Here is a 15,700-nt window from a genome sequence, read left to right on the forward strand (position 1 = left end):
TTACTGGCTTCCCTGGATTCCTTTAAGTTCCAGCTAAAATCCCACCTTTTATAGAAAGCCTTTCCTAACCCCCATAATTCTAGCACTTTCTTTATCTTAATTATTTCCTATTTATCAGCTATATAGCTTGCTTATACATATTTGTTTGTTGTCTTCCCTCATTAGATTTCGAGGGTAGGGGCTGTCTTTTGCCTCTTTTTGTATTCCTAGAGCTTAGCACAGTGCCTAGTACATAGTAAGCACTCAATACATATTTATTGACTGACAGACTTAAGGATCATGCTTCCTACAATTGAAGTAGTGATTTTTCAGATTCATTTACTTTTGGTAACAAACACATTTGGACAGAGAGAGCTGGAAAGGATCTTAGAACCTACGTATCAGGGACAAAGTGACAATTATTTTGAACTAATTCCAGTCATAATTGGTAATCATAAAGGTTGATAACATATATACTTGTAAATTTAGTTATAAGCAATTATGAATAAAATTATTGAGGAATGATTCACATTTCTCTAACATTTTAAGACTTAAAGATGTCTTTCAATATAACTGTGAGGCAAGTAGTACAAATGTTACCATCCCTACTAGGAGCTTATATTCTGTAGGGGAATAAAATAAGTTTGCAGATGAATATAGCATAATCTGAGGAGGGGGAGAACATTAACAACACAAGGTAACAGGAAAGGCTTTTTCTAGGAGGCAGCAGCACCTGGGCTGTCAGGAAGTAGGATTCCAAGAGATGGAAATGAAAATGATTATAGTCTAGGCATGTGAAACTGACAGTGCAAAGGAGTTTGGGAAACAGCTGCTTGTCAGTAAGCCAGCATGGCTAGAACCTAGAGTGTATGAAGGTGAGAGTGGGAAAGAAATCTGGATAGGTTGGTGGGATTGAGATTATGGAGGTGAAGAATTTGTATTTTATACAGAGGTAATGTATTTACATTGTCCATATGTATATGTATGTGTTTGTGTGTGTGTACACATACCTACACACAAAGGAACAGCTGGGGGCCACAATAGAGTGCTGGGCCTGGAGTCAGAAGACTAATTTTCCTGAGTTCAAATCTGGCCTCAGACATACTAGCTGTGGGACCCTGAGCAAGTCACTTCACCCTGTTTACCTCAGTTTCCTCATCTGTAAAATGAGCTGGAGAAGGAAATGGCAAACGACTCTAGTATTTTTGCCAAGAAAACCCCAAATGGAGTCATTAGGAGTCAAACATGACTGAAAAATGACTGAACAATCACACAGAGGCAATAGGGAGCCACTGAATAGCTTTGATTGGGGTGCAAAATGGTCATATTTACATTTTAAGAAGATTACTTTGGCAGCCCTGTAGAGGATGGATTGGAGAAGGGAGAGACTGGAAGTAGGGAAACCAATTAGAAGGCTCTGAGAATAGGTCAGGCAAGAGGTAACCTGAACCAGGAAAGTGGCCATGTGAATGGAGAAAAAGAAAAGGGAAGCTGTGTGGAAATAAAAATTGATAAGACACAGAAAGTGATTGATATAGTGTGGAGAATAGGTAAGAAAAAGTGAAAAATCAAGAATGACTCCTAGGTTGTGACTTAGTGTGATTTGAATGGTGGAGCCCTCAACAGGAATAAGGAAGTTTGGAGGAGCAGTGGTTTTAAGTGAGAAGATAATAAGTTCCATTTTGGACATTTTTAATTTGAGTTGCCTGTGAGCCGTCTCCAGAGGAGTCAAACTCACTGTGGGGAGGGGAAGAAATAATTCTAAATACTCCCTAAGAGCCAGATCAAAGTATAATTAGGAAATGTTTAACAAAATAAATAAAAATATGATACAATATAAATAATGTTAATTTGTGATTTTCTAAGCCAAATACCTACAGCAGGGATCAATTTCTATTTGAATTTGGTACTACTGATTTAGAAGATGTGCAGATGGAAGTTGTTGGGATAGCTTACTTAACGAAGTGGGGGGAAGACTATATTAAGATATGAAGTTGATATAAAAATAAGGTATCAATAAAAATAAACTTAAGCACACTACATGTCAAAATACAACAAAAAAACTAATAAAATGGTACAAGGCTGAAAAAAAGAAAGCAGTGGGACTGCAGTTCAGGAAAGAAATGGATTTGGCTTCTTCAGTGTATCTGCATTGATGAAGTGTTTTTCCAACAGGAATTCACCACAACAGTGAAATCATAAGAATTTGTGTGTGTATACATATATAAATTTGTGTATATGTATATATATATATATATATATATATATGTGTGTGTGTGTGTGTTTATGTATATGAACTACAAAATGATCATTAAAAACATGGGAACTGATGAGGTCACCAGAGGAAAGTAGAGAGAGGACCTGTACAGACCAGACAACAACAACCACACTTGATGTGTGGGTAATGGATGATAACCTAGCAAAGCAGATTGAGAAGGAATGGTCACCTAAGTAGGGGAACTGAGAAGATGGCAGCATTGTGGAAGCCAAGTGGATGGGAATGAGTTTCTGTTTTATCTGCAATGTCAGATGCTGCAGAAATTAAAGTGGCCTGAAAAAAGACCGTTGAAGGTTATTGGTAATATTGAAGAGTATTGTTTTCCTTCTGTTAAAAAAAAATTGTATTGGAATCTTTTGTTTCTGTATCACACTCATCGCCAAATTTTCCCCTTCTACCTCCTGTCCTCAGAGAACCATCTTTGACCAAAGACTAAATAAAGAATAGGAAGAAAATAAAGCAGTTTATCAAATGCAACCAACATATCAAACAAGTCCAGTAGTATAACCACTGTTTTACACTCTTAGTTCCCCACCTTTGCAAAAAAAAAAAAAAGTAGGGGAAAGAATTGCATTTGAGTGAAAGTACATTTCAGTCTAGCCTGAGATTGGAACCTGGACTACTGAGGGTTGAGGAGTGAGCAGAAGATTAGTAAATGGAAGTGAATGTAGATAACACTTCCCAGATATTTGAGTACAAAGAAGAGATATAGAACAGGTCAAGTGAGAAAGTATTTTTAAAGTCAGCTTTTGATTTTCCCTGACAGTATACAGATAGGAGAAGAAAAGCTGGGTTGGGGTGGTGACCCAGAGTTGGGGTTTAGCTAGGTGTAAATGGCCATAGGAAAGGGGTAGGGGAAAGATTTAAGGGTAGAGGACAGTTGATAGTTGAACTGTCAGCCATAGGATCAAGACTGTGTGGTTGGAAAGTAAATTTGGAGTCAGGGTCATGAACTTCTAGAAGAGGGAAGATACTGAGGGCATTTCCACACTAAGTGAGAAGTTGGAATAGACACTCTCTGGGGTGCTTTCTAGACAGTGATTCTCTCTATGCTCCTTCCTAAAACAGACTGGTTTTAAGGGCAAGGACATTATCTTTTATTTCTTTTGCATTCAACTCTGCTTTTGCCCTTGTAGTAACCAGTGCTTATGATGGCAGCCTGGTAACGTAGAGGGGCAGTGAGCTAGCAGTTAATAGACCCAGGTTTACTTCTCAGATCCTCCTTTTTCTTTGTGACTTTGGGCAAGGTACTTACCTTCTCTGAGTCTTTTTTCTTCTCTTGTCTATACGTGGCAGATGGAGTAGGTGAAATTTAAGATCGCATCTAGAACTAACATTCTACGAATCTATGAATTGCTCTTGCCTAATTTAACCTGAACAGCACATTTGTTCTTGTTGTCTGCCTCTCTCTGAAATGATCTTCCTGTCTGTGGAGCTGTGTAGAGTGTGACACTGCGTTATAATCTCCCAAACCTTAATTATAGAATCTTTCGGTACCTCACAGATGTTTCTATCCTGGAGTATAATTTGAAGTGTATTATTATTGTTTAGGGTATGATTACTGTGTCAGTATACATTTCAGCATACCAATCAGTAGCTGTTTTGTCTCCATGGCCAGTGTCTGTAAAGCTGAGCCTAAAGCAGAATATATCAGTCCCGTGGTTGATTATTGTAGGATTATAAATTAGAGATCTAGAGCAAATAGGATTTCAGGGGCCATTTCTTTCAATTCCCTCATTTTTTTCTTTTAAATTTATTTATTTTTAGTTTAAATCCCCTCGTTTTTGAGATGAGGAAACTGAAGTGGGGAAGGTACATATTGGTCACATGGTTAATGAATAGCAGAAGTAAGACTCAGGCATATGAATCCTGCCCTCTAACTCCTGTGCTCTTTCTACTCTAACTCACCTCCTCTTGCATCTTCACATGGAATGTTACAAATAAAAAAAAACTTGGCGAACATCTTGTGTGCAGAGCTCTATGCTGGGTCCTGAAGAAAGTATAAAATTTAGTTGACATGTTCTCTGTTGTTATGGAGCTTACTTTCTTTTAGAATGATAGACATGGACATAAATAACTGTTACTAAAGGACATTTGATAAGTACCTAAGAGAGGTGCCAGATAAAATGCTAAGATCCCTCCAGTTGTGACTAATTGGCTTAATCAATGATGGTTTATGATTTGGGCTTAAACTGTGGCTAGGATTTTGCATGAACTGATGCAGAATGAAGCAGGCAGAACCAGAACAATTCACACAGCAATATTATAAAGACAAACAACTCTGAAAGCCTTTGGAACTCTGATCAACACAGTTACCAAGTGCAATTCCACAAGATTTAAAACGAAGCATACTGCCCACCTCCAGATGGAGAGCTGATAGACTCTGCAGATTGGGATTTTTTTTTACATGTCCAGTGAGGGAACTTATTTTGCTTGACTATACACATTTTTAACAGGTGTTTTGTTTTTTCAGTTGTGGTACTGGGGTGGGAGGGGGGAGATAAAATGCAGATATGAAAATAAAATAAAATTTATTTTTAAAAAAAGAGGCCAGGATGGGGCAGCTAGGTAGCAAAGTGAAGTGGCCCTGGAGTCAGAAGGACCTGAGTTCAAATCTGGCCTCAGACACTTAACACTTACTAGCTGTGTGACTTTGGGCAAGTCACTTAACCCTAATTGCCCTGCCTTCCCCTCTCAAAAAAAAAAAAAGACTAAAAAAGAGGCCCGGAGTGGGTACAATGAAGAGAATCCCATTAGAATGTAATCCCCTTGAAGGATTGTTTTTGCTTTTTGTTGTGTCCTCAGTGCTGTGTGCACAGTGCCTGAAACCAAAGAAATGCTTATTGACTGGTTCTAGCCATGAACCATGCTCCATGAGCAACTACGTGGAAATCTGCATGAGATTTGTATGGAAAATGTAGAGTTGTTTAGTTTGACTGGAAGGCAAGAACATTAGGGATAAAGCTGGAAAAGTAGAGTTTGTCTAGATTGTGGAAAGCCTTGAATACTTGGTGGACGATTTCAGACATACGTGAACAAATGTACGAAGGAAAAAATGAATGAATAAATGAAAAGTATTTACTGTGTGCAGAGCACTGTGCTGACTGCTGGGGATATAAATAGAAAAATTAATACAGTCCTTGCTCTTCAAGGAGCCATGCTCTAATTGGGGGTGGGAGGTAGAGTAACATCACATATGAATTCAACTATAGGACAGATGGAAAGGCCTGGAAGTTATAAGGGTTCATGGGCTATGTGGATGACCAGGCTCAGGAGCCTTTTAGGTGAATCAACAATTCATGTGGCAGTGGCCAGGATCTGGAGGGCATAGCGGCAGGGTGGATAATGAAGCCTAGAGGACCTGGGGAGGCAGGGGTGGGACAGGTGGTAAGGCCTACTAGCCTGCCATCATTCCAGAAGGATTGGAGGCAGTGACTAAGTGGCATGAGCGGTGATGTTACTCTTGCCCCCTGCCCCACCCTCCCCCCTATATCAGGGTCTATTTGACCAGGGAAGATAAGGGGGGTCAGGGAGGTCATCCCCACTGACTATTTTTCTAGCCTCGTCATTAGGAATGGGAATGTTTGTAGTCTGAATGAGGGAGTGAGGTCAGGAAGAGAGCAAGTGCTGTCAGTGGTCCATGGCATCAGCTTCTCTCCTTTTTTGAGACCATTCATTCATTCAATATTTATTAAGCACAGTTGTCAATCAGTCAGTAAATAAGCACTTATTAAGCATTTCCCATCTTTAGGCAGTGTATTAGATAGCTAGGTGGTGCAATGGATAGAGTGTGGGACTTGGAATCAGGAATACTAACCAGATTATGAATCCTGCCTCAGATACTTTATGGGTGACCCTGGACAAATCACTTTACCTCTGGCAGCCTCAGTGTCTTCATCTATATAATGGCAGTAATAATAACACCTCACAGGGATTTTTGTGAGATAACACGTCAAGAGCTTGCAAGCCTTAAAGCACTATAAATCCTAAAGCCAAGAGACTGCTAGGTGGTGCAGTGGATAGAACCTGGACCTGGAGTCAGGGAGATCTGAGTTTAAACTTGGCCTCAGACACTTACTAGCTATGGGACCCTAGGTAAGTCACTCAACCCTGTTTGCCTTAGTTTCTTCAACTCCAAAATGAGAATGACAATAGCACCTACCTTGTAAATTGTAAAGCGCTTAGCACAGTGCCTAGCATATAGTAAGTGCAGTATAAATGCTAGTTATTATTTTCATCATTATCACAGTTATTATGAGATGCACATATAAATAATGAAATAATTCCTTCTTGTAAAGAGTTTATATTTTAACAGGGAAGACAGCAAGTATGTAAATATATTCAGAATAAGTCTAAAGTAAATGCAAATGAATACAAAACAATTAAATACAAGGTAGTTTGAGAGGTAGAGCTCTAGCAATTGGGAGTAATCAGGAAAGGCTCCATGTAGAAGGTGGTGATTTAATTGAATCTTGAAGTAAGAGGGCATCCCCTGAGTCCAAAGTAAGGATGGGGCACGTTCCACATACAAGGGATGTCCACTGCCATGTCATGTGTTACCTGCAGACAGCAAAGTGCAGGAAGAAGAGTAATGTTCAGTGAGCCTGGAAAGATAAGTTAGGGCCAGGTTGTGAAGGCCCTTAAAGGCTAAACAGAGGAGTTTGTAGTTTTTCCTAGAGGGAAATAAGGATCCCATGGAATTTATTGAATAGGGTAGTGACATAGTCAGATCTGCTTGTTGGGGGAAAATTGCTGACAGTTGTGTGGAGGATGGACTGGATGGGGAGAGACTTGAGGTGAGAAGATCAGTTAGGAGGTTGTTGTCATGATCTGTGCTGGAGGTGATGAGGGCCTAAACTAAGTGGGACAAGAGAAAGGGTCAGATGTGAGAGGGTTGGATGTAAGAGCTGTTGTAGATATGAAATGGAAATATTTGGCAACTGATTAGATCATATGTGGGAGAAGTTGAGGATAACACTCAGGTTATAGACATGGAAGACTGGCAGGATGGTGGTGTATTCCACAGAAATAGGGAAGAGAGGAGTGTTTTGAGGGAAAGATAATGAGTTCAGTTTTGGCATGTTGAATTTGAGGGGTCTCCAGGACATCAGGGAGAGACTGGAACTGTGTAAACACACACCTATAACACACATGTATGTATGTGCATGTCTGTCTATCTATCTCTATACATGCATGTGTGTGTCTCTCTCTCTCTGAATCTGTGTACCTGTGAGTTTTCCTCATTAATTAAACTCATGGGAGCAGATGAGGTTACTATGAGAGAGAGTGTAGAGAGAGAAAGGAAGAGAGCCTAGGACAGAACCTTGGGGAACATGTGCAAGCAAAGGAGATGGAAAAGGAATTGTCAGACAGTTAAGAGGAGAGGTAGGAGAGAGTAGTGTCCTGCATATCCAGAGAGGAAAGAGTATTCAGGAGGAAACGGTGCTTAACTGTGAAATCCAGCAGAAAGGTCAAGAAGGATGAGAACTGAAAAAGGAGCATCAGATGGTCGTTTTAGATAGAGTAGTTTCAGCTGAGTTGGGATCGCCTGAACTTCTGGGCTGTTGTTTCTGAATTTGCCCTTATTCCTTGGCTATTGGATGTACAAGGTATATTGGTTGGAGGAAGAACAAGAGGACCAGGTGTCTTGAGGAATGTGGCTATTCTGATAGCTTTTCTTTGGGGTTTTTGTTTATGCTCCCCTATATTGTCTTTCTCAATAGGGAAAGCCTTGTATATCTGACTGTATGGTCTCCTTAGGGTCTTGGGCACCACAAAGTCTGAAGGATTACCTCTTTTAGAGTCACTGGCATAATGTCTAAGGGGATAAGTGAGGAATTAGGATGATGCTACCTCCATGTTACAATTTCTGGGTATTCAGCATGGTCCAACCTTCAGAGTCTCACCCTGTTGGTAGGAAAAAATGCATCTGCATGTTTAGTACAACAGTCTCAATATAATTCAACAAACATTTTTTAAACACCCACTGCAATGATTTTTTTGGCTATAGTAATTCATGAAGGCTCTTGCCTAAAGGACTGCTAAATATTGATGGAAAGAGGACCTCTACTGGTGAGCTCACAAGTCCTTGAAGTATATGTAGAGTACTTTAGGTAGCAAATGGTATGAGCAAAGATGCAGAGGTGGGAAGCCTGGGACATATATTATTGTTCTCTGGCCTTGTCTTCTGTGTAGCAAAGATCTTGTCTGCCCTATTGTGATTGTGAAGAAGGATTCTGATTTTAAATATATAAATTAATTTTTTATTTTAGATATAAAATTATTAAATATAAATTATTTTAAAATATAAAATTATTAACATAAAATTAGATTTTAGATATAAAATTAATATATAAAGAGTCAGCCCAGATAAACTCCTTGATTATTCCCTTGATTTACCATGTTTTCCCTTCCTCATGCCTTTCTCTCAGCTTAGCATCTAGTTGCTCCCTTTCTGTCCTCTGACCCTTATCGATCTTTAGAGCCTCGGTCAGTCAGCACTTCCTCCATGAAACAAGCCTTCACTCACACCCCAGGCTAGGAAAGCTGTTGTGCCTCAGATTTTACATAGCACTTTGTCTGCTCCTCTCTAAAACAGTTATCACATAATGCATGTTAGAGTTACTCATATTAATGTCTTACCCTCCTGCTACACTAGTAAGTTCCATAAAGGCATTGGCTATTGTATCTTATCTAAACTTTATATTTCTTCTAGAACCCAGCATAATACTTATAAATGCTTGTTGAATGAATATATGATCTTAGCCACCAGTGACTGAGAAGCAATTAGCACGTGCACAATAGCTGTAACTATGCAAAATAAGATGCGGTGGTAGACAGGAGCAATATATTACACAGCTGCTTCAGTGGGAAGGGGTCAGGCCTGTAAAAAGCACAGTACCTTGGGAGAGCCAAGGGGGAGGACTTCCACATAAGGTAACGAGGGGATGTTTCTTGGACAAGGTGGCATTTGTGCTCAGTCTTCAGGATGTTTAAAAATTCAGGAGGGGTGACTAGGTGGTGCAGTGCATAGAGCGCCGGCCCTGGAGTCAGGAGGACCTGAGTTCAAATCCAGCCTCAGAAACTTAACACAAAAAAACTAACTGTGTGACCTTGGGCAAGTCACTTAACCCCAATTGCCCTACCTTCCCCCCTCCAAAAAGCAAAAATAACAAATTCAGGAGAGGAGGTGAAAGGAAGAGGACAGAAAGCACAAGCACTGTGGGCAGGAGGGGAGGGATATATATGGGCCATGGCAAATACCTTTTTTCACCAGAGTGCAGGAAAGATGCATCTCTTCATTCAACAGACATTTATTTAGAGAGTTCTTTTTTTTCTTTTTGGAAGGGGGAAGGCAGGGCAATTGGGGTTAAGTGACTTGCCCAAAGTCACATGACTAGTAAGTGTTAAGTGTCTGAGGTCGGATTTGAATTCAGGTCCTCCTGACTCCAGGGCCAGTGCTCTTATTCCCTGTGCCACCTAGCTGCCCCCAACAGACATTTATTAAGCACCTGCTGTGTGCAGAGCATTCTACTAAGTATTTGGAAGCTACAGAATCTAGGTAAGTGCAGTGGTAGCATTGTGCCCTAGAGCAATAGTGTATTCTAGGTGTATACCACTAAAGGTTGGCATGAACTAGTCTGTCCAGATGGACCTTGGCCAGAGTGTTGTCATCAGTGTTGAGCCTGTTGGGTGTCCTGGCCAAGGCTGCAGTCTGTTTTCGGGCTTTGTTCTCTGATGATGGTAGCACTTCAAAAGGCCAGTGGCATTTCCCTTGCTATGTTTCTGCCCAGCCTACGAGCCTCCTTGTCTCTCTGCTGGAAAATCTCAGCAGCCACCCTCTCCCAAGGGTTGGGGACTTCAGCATTCTTCACAGCTCTGACTGCAGCACTGCCAGTCTGGTGCAAAGTCTGTTTGTTGATTCAGCCAAGATAGAAATCTACAGACTTGGGCAGTGCCTGTGCCTTTTAGAGAGGTGACATGATGTAGAGAACTAGAGTCAGAAGCCCAGGGTCCAGATTTGGCTCTGTCACTTAATGGCTATGTGACCTTGGAGAAGTCGCTTCTCGTCCTGAACTGAAGCTTCCTCATATATTAAAAAAAAAAAAAGAAAAAGAATACCTACATAACTCTCTCACAGTTTTATTGTGAGGATCAAATGAGAATGGACATAAACTATGAAGTTTGTTAAGTGTGGTTTCCAGGAATTGCCTTCTGTCCCACACTACACATGCTAGCAAGCTAGCTATACACCTCATTCATTTCTCAAGGCAGATGCTCTTGTCTTTGAGGTTCTGGCAGGATGTGTTGGAGCAAGAGAAGGATGGAATTCAGCCCTAGGACACTTGGCTCTGCCACTAGCCATTGTAGCATGATTTTAGGGAAATCATCTAACTTCTCAGGAATTCATATTCCTCCTCCATAAAATGATGGGGTTAAGCTTAAAGACCTTTAATGTCTGTTAAAGTCCTGAGCATTTTATATTTTATGTTCTTAGTTCTCTTCCAACTTATGTCCTATATTTCAGGTTTTAAGGCCCCTGGCCCAGTCCTGAGTTTTTGGGTCCTAATCCTGTCTGTTTTAAAAGTGTCTTCTTGAGAGATAGGTTATAAGTTTTTAAAGAGTAAGTTAATATATGTGTGTATCGTCATTTTTCTTAAGTTTATTTATGAGTTAATTTTAATTGATTTTATTTTTATTTACAATTAAACTCATAAGTCATTTGAAAAGGTCCACAATGTCATCACTGTGGGTTTCAGGATTATAGGATTAAGAACTAGAAGGGGGCGGCCAGGTAGCACGGCAAGTAAGAGCGCCAGCCCCGGTGTCGGGATGACCTGGGGAATCGAATCCGGGCTCAGACACTTAGCACCCACCCAGAAACACCTGGCCGTGTAACCTTGAGCAAGTTGCTTAACCCCAATTGCTTAGCGGTGGCCAGGTGGCTCTGCAAGTAAGAGCACCAGACCCAGTGTTGGGATGACCTGGGGATCAAATCTGGGCTCAGATACTTAGCACCACACCCAGATATAACTGGCTGTGTAGCCTTGAGCAAGTTACTTAACCCCAATTGCTTAAAAAAAAAAAAAGAACTAGAAGGGACCTTTCAGGACACCTCATTCAGTACCTCCGTCAGCAAAGACTAGAGTCTGTCATCGAATGCTTATGCTGAAAGGGAAATCTGAGATTTTTGAGTCAGTGAAGCCTATGGACTCCAACTCAGAATAATGTTTTTAAAAGAATGAAAAAAAATTTACATAAGATTACAAAAGAAACCATTTATAAAGAAATATACTTATTGAATTTTTTTTTTTAAGTTCATGGACCCCAGTTTAAGAACTCCTGATTTAGTCCATCTCCCCTAATTTTATAGGTAATGGAACTAAGACCTAGAGAGGCAAAATGACTTGTTCAAGGTGACCCAGAGACTTAATACTGGAACCAGGAATCAGGCCAAGGCATCTTGCTTTCTCAGCCAGTACATTTTCTGGTATAGCTGGTATAGCCCTTTTATACTCAGTAATTAGTCTTCCAGAGTTGTGGTGGCCATTTCCTGTTGACCAGCCTCTGGCAATTATTTTGAGGCTAACTAGGGAGATCCTTGACCAACAAACATGACTGGAGCCTTTCTACCTTGGTAGGACTTCCTGTCTTTTATCTCCAAGTGCTTATTGGACATTTCAGACTAGATCTTAACCTCACCATGCTCACAGCTAAACTCATTAACTTTTCCCCTAAACTTTCCCCTTTTCAGTTCTTCCTTATTACCGTGTAGGGTATCATCTTTTCAGTCACCCAACATGTCTTTCACTTCTCATTCTCCACCCTTCCCCCACCATTATTCAGTTACTTGCCCAGTCCTGTCATTTCTCCTTTGTAACATCTCTCCTCTCTCATGACACTACCTCCACCTCTTTACAGGCTCCCATCACTTCTTGCCTGAACTATTCCAGTAGTTCACTGGTTGGTCACACTGCCTCAAGTCTCTTTCCTCTTCAGTTCATCTTCAACACAGCTGTCATGTTAATCATCCTAAATCATAGGTCTGACTGTGTCACCTCCCCCACTTTATACCCCCAACCCCCATTCAGTCAACTCCAATGACTTCCTTCCTATTGTGTCCAGGATTAATCCAATCCAATCCAGCAAACATTTATTAAGCATCCACTATGCACCATGCACTGTGCTAAACACTGAGGATACACTTGATAAAGGGTAATCATCTAACCTCTCAGGAGCTCCTCCATAAAATGATGCCTGCCCTCAAGGAGCTGACAGTCTAATGCCGGGGTGAGGGGAGAGAACACACAAAAGGAGGCTACAAAAAGAGACTGGAAAGCAGGGGTGGGGTAGATACCAGAGATTGCCTGGCATGAAGGCATCTTGTTTTATGGAGTTTAAAAAAAAAAAACAGGCAGGGGAGCAGATACAGAGTGTACAAATACAGAGACACAAAGCAGATACAAAATGTGCAGATACAGAGCAGATACAGGGCAGTAATATTACAATATATTCACATAGGACTATTTCTCAGCCATTCCCCACTTGATTGACCTACATTGTTTTCACTTCTTTGCTCCCACAAATAGTGCTGCTGGGTATATTTTGGCATGTAAAGGTGGGACCTTTTCCTCTGTCTTTGACATCCTTGGAGTCTGTGACTATTAGGAATGGTATTACTGAGCCAAAGGGTATGTAAGTTTTACTAGCTTTTTTGCTATAATACTAATTTATTTTTCTGAGATTGAATGAGACATACTCAAGACTTACAGAACTTCTTTCTTATTCTTCCTCTTCACATGTAGCACATTTAAAACAAACCAGACCACTAGCCATCCTTTGTTTTTGTATTCCCCTTTCCCATCTTTGTTGTCTTTTTACTTTTGCTCTTGTTATCTCCCATGCCTGAAGTAGAGTCATCCCCCCTCCCTCCAAGGAGCTCTGTTGAAGATACTTCTTCCTTTAAGGTCCAGTTCTTGCTCCACCTCCTCCATCAAGCTTTCTCTGATACCTCTGTTGCTCCTCTATTGTCTGAAACCCCATGGATAGATATCTATCATATATATTTTATATGTCATATGTTATGTATAATAGATATATTCAATATGTACTCACATAGCACTTGCTTAAGCTGCTTTGTACTTATCTCATTTTCTTATGTATCATAGTCATCAGTCCTTCCCTCTGTTAGGGCCTCTTTGAGATCAGGGTTTGTCTCATATCTGTCTTTATATTCTCATCATTTAGTACAGGGGATTTCTCCTTTTGATACCAAAATGTCACAAGTAGACTTTTTTTGTCTAATGCCAAGATATTTTCTTTTTCGCTTGTCATTTACTTAAGCCCAAGAAGAAAATAGGGAAGAGTGAGATGAAGCCAATTTCCTGTGGGACAGATCACACTTATGGCATGTTAAATGTTCACCTGACAGCTTATGACATGACCCTGGTGGAGAGCTACACCAAGTATGTTCACAAGCTCTGCAACAACTGCTCCATTAAAGTGGAGGAAAGGTAGGCACTGGGCTTGCTGGCTTATCTGGCAGGGACATCGATCCACAGATTTTACTTCACGGGAGCCGTCTAGGCAGTTATCCAAGAGAGCCTTTGGTGGGAAACGATGCACAGCTGTTAGCATTAGATTCGGTTTTGATTGGGTCAGATGATACTTAATCAGTTGCTTTTCTTTCACCTCATCTCATATCCAAGACTTTTCCTAGTTTTATTCCTTGAAATAAACCATTGTTCCTTCATCCCCTGTGATAATGATGATGATGATGGTGATGGTGATGATGATGATGATGATGATGATGATAAGAGCTGATTTTTTTGGAGGGGGTATCACTTTATGATTTGCAAAGTGCTTTTACATAAATTATCACATTTGATCCTTCCTGTCTATGTTGTCCATAGCAGGAGCACTGTAATCCTCACATTATGAATAGGGAAACTGAGGCTTCAAGAGGTTGTCAGCTGCCTTGACTACACTAACAAGAGGCAGAGCTAGGATTCAAAGCTAGGTCTTCTGACTGCAAAGGCAGTCCTCTTTCTACTATCCTACTCACCTGGGTCAGGTATGGAAATAAAGAATCCCTTTTTTTTGCTTTTTGGAAGGGGAAGGCAGGGCAGTTGGGGTTAAGTGACTTGCCCTAGGTCACACAGCTAGTAAGTGTTAAATGTCTGAGGCCAGATTTGAACTCAGGTCCTCCTGACTCCAGGGTTGGTGCTCTACTCACTGCGCCACCTAGCCGCCCCCAAGAACCTAAACTATTAAGGAAAACATCTCTTCTGGGGGTGGCTAGGTGGTGCAGTGAACACAGCACCAGCCCTGGAGTCAAGAGGACCGGAGTTCAAATATGGCCTCAGAAACTTAGCACAAAACTAGCCACGTGACCTCAGGCAAGTCACTTAACTCCAATTGCCCTACCTTCCCCCCTCCAAAAAGGGAAAAACAAGGAATCTCTTCCTTTTTAAGTTAATTTACCCATTAAGTTTTAAGTTAGTGAACCTGAAGAACAGATGATCGATAGGACTGCTCTGGTATTGTAATTGATAATACAGTGGTATCTAGAGGAGGCTGACTTCATTCTTGGAAAAGCTTGGCTTCTCTGGGAGATGATGTGCTCCAGAGTTGTTCATCTGAGCAGGCATATTGTTTATGCAGCCTCACTGAAGTCATGGTCCCTTTAGCACTCAGAGATTTTAGTATGAGACTATCCCCTCTTATATTTCAGGACATGTAATGTAATGCCAAGGAAAGGCAACTTCCCAAGGTTCAAAATACCAGCATAGGTGCTCTCCATTTTATTCAGTGACCAACCAAGAACAGAGAAGATCAAAACATGACATCATTCAAAATACAGCATTTACTAAGGGTGATTAAATAATCTCCAAGTACTACCCCACCCCAGGACCTTCCATTCATTCAATCAATTACAAAGTCCCTGTTCTAAATACTACTCCACCCCTAGGCTGTACCTTCATTTAGTCCACCACAAAGCCCCTCTTCTCAAATGGAGATTAGTTTCCAATCTAAGTAAAGTACATTCATTTGTTCAACCATAGAACACAAAAAGGTCAAAAGTTCCCCACCCCTGGATCACAATTGAATCTACCCCAGAGTTACATCAAGTTTAAGCACAGCACTTAATACCCAAATGGAGGTCTTTTCTTCATCTTGAGTGAGGCAAGTTCTCAGCAATCTTAGTTCCTGGGGAGACAAGGCTTAGCAAGGCCACAAGATACATTGCCAGTCGCTTCATTAATTCATCCTCTGTCTGCAGAACAGTCCTAGAACCCCTGAAAACATTAGCAAAGCCCTCTCCCAGGATTTCTGTAAACATACAACAAGAAAATCCTTCTTCAGGGCTTCTGAACCAACAGAAAGGTTCCCAGACCCCTGCAACAACAGCACTGTCCTTCACCAGTGGACAGTATTCACTCT

General features: G+C 40.9%; 1 protein-coding gene across 1 annotated transcript in view; it reads left to right on the forward strand.

Moving 5' to 3' along the window:
* Positions 1 to 15,700, forward strand: part of MRPL48 (mitochondrial ribosomal protein L48) — a 65,095-nt gene that overhangs the window by 38,511 nt on the left and 10,884 nt on the right. Inside the window, exon 5 of the mRNA XM_069070828.1 lies at positions 13,601 to 13,770. Within this exon, the coding sequence (XP_068926929.1) occupies positions 13,601 to 13,770 (170 nt within the window). The remainder of the gene's footprint in view (positions 1 to 13,600; positions 13,771 to 15,700) is intronic.

The sequence above is a fragment of the Petaurus breviceps genome, unplaced genomic scaffold (assembly GCF_028583685.1).
Source record: "Petaurus breviceps papuanus isolate PSGF00001 unplaced genomic scaffold, PetGlider_PUasm1.0 90823, whole genome shotgun sequence".
Lineage (NCBI taxonomy): Eukaryota > Metazoa > Chordata > Mammalia > Diprotodontia > Petauridae > Petaurus > Petaurus breviceps.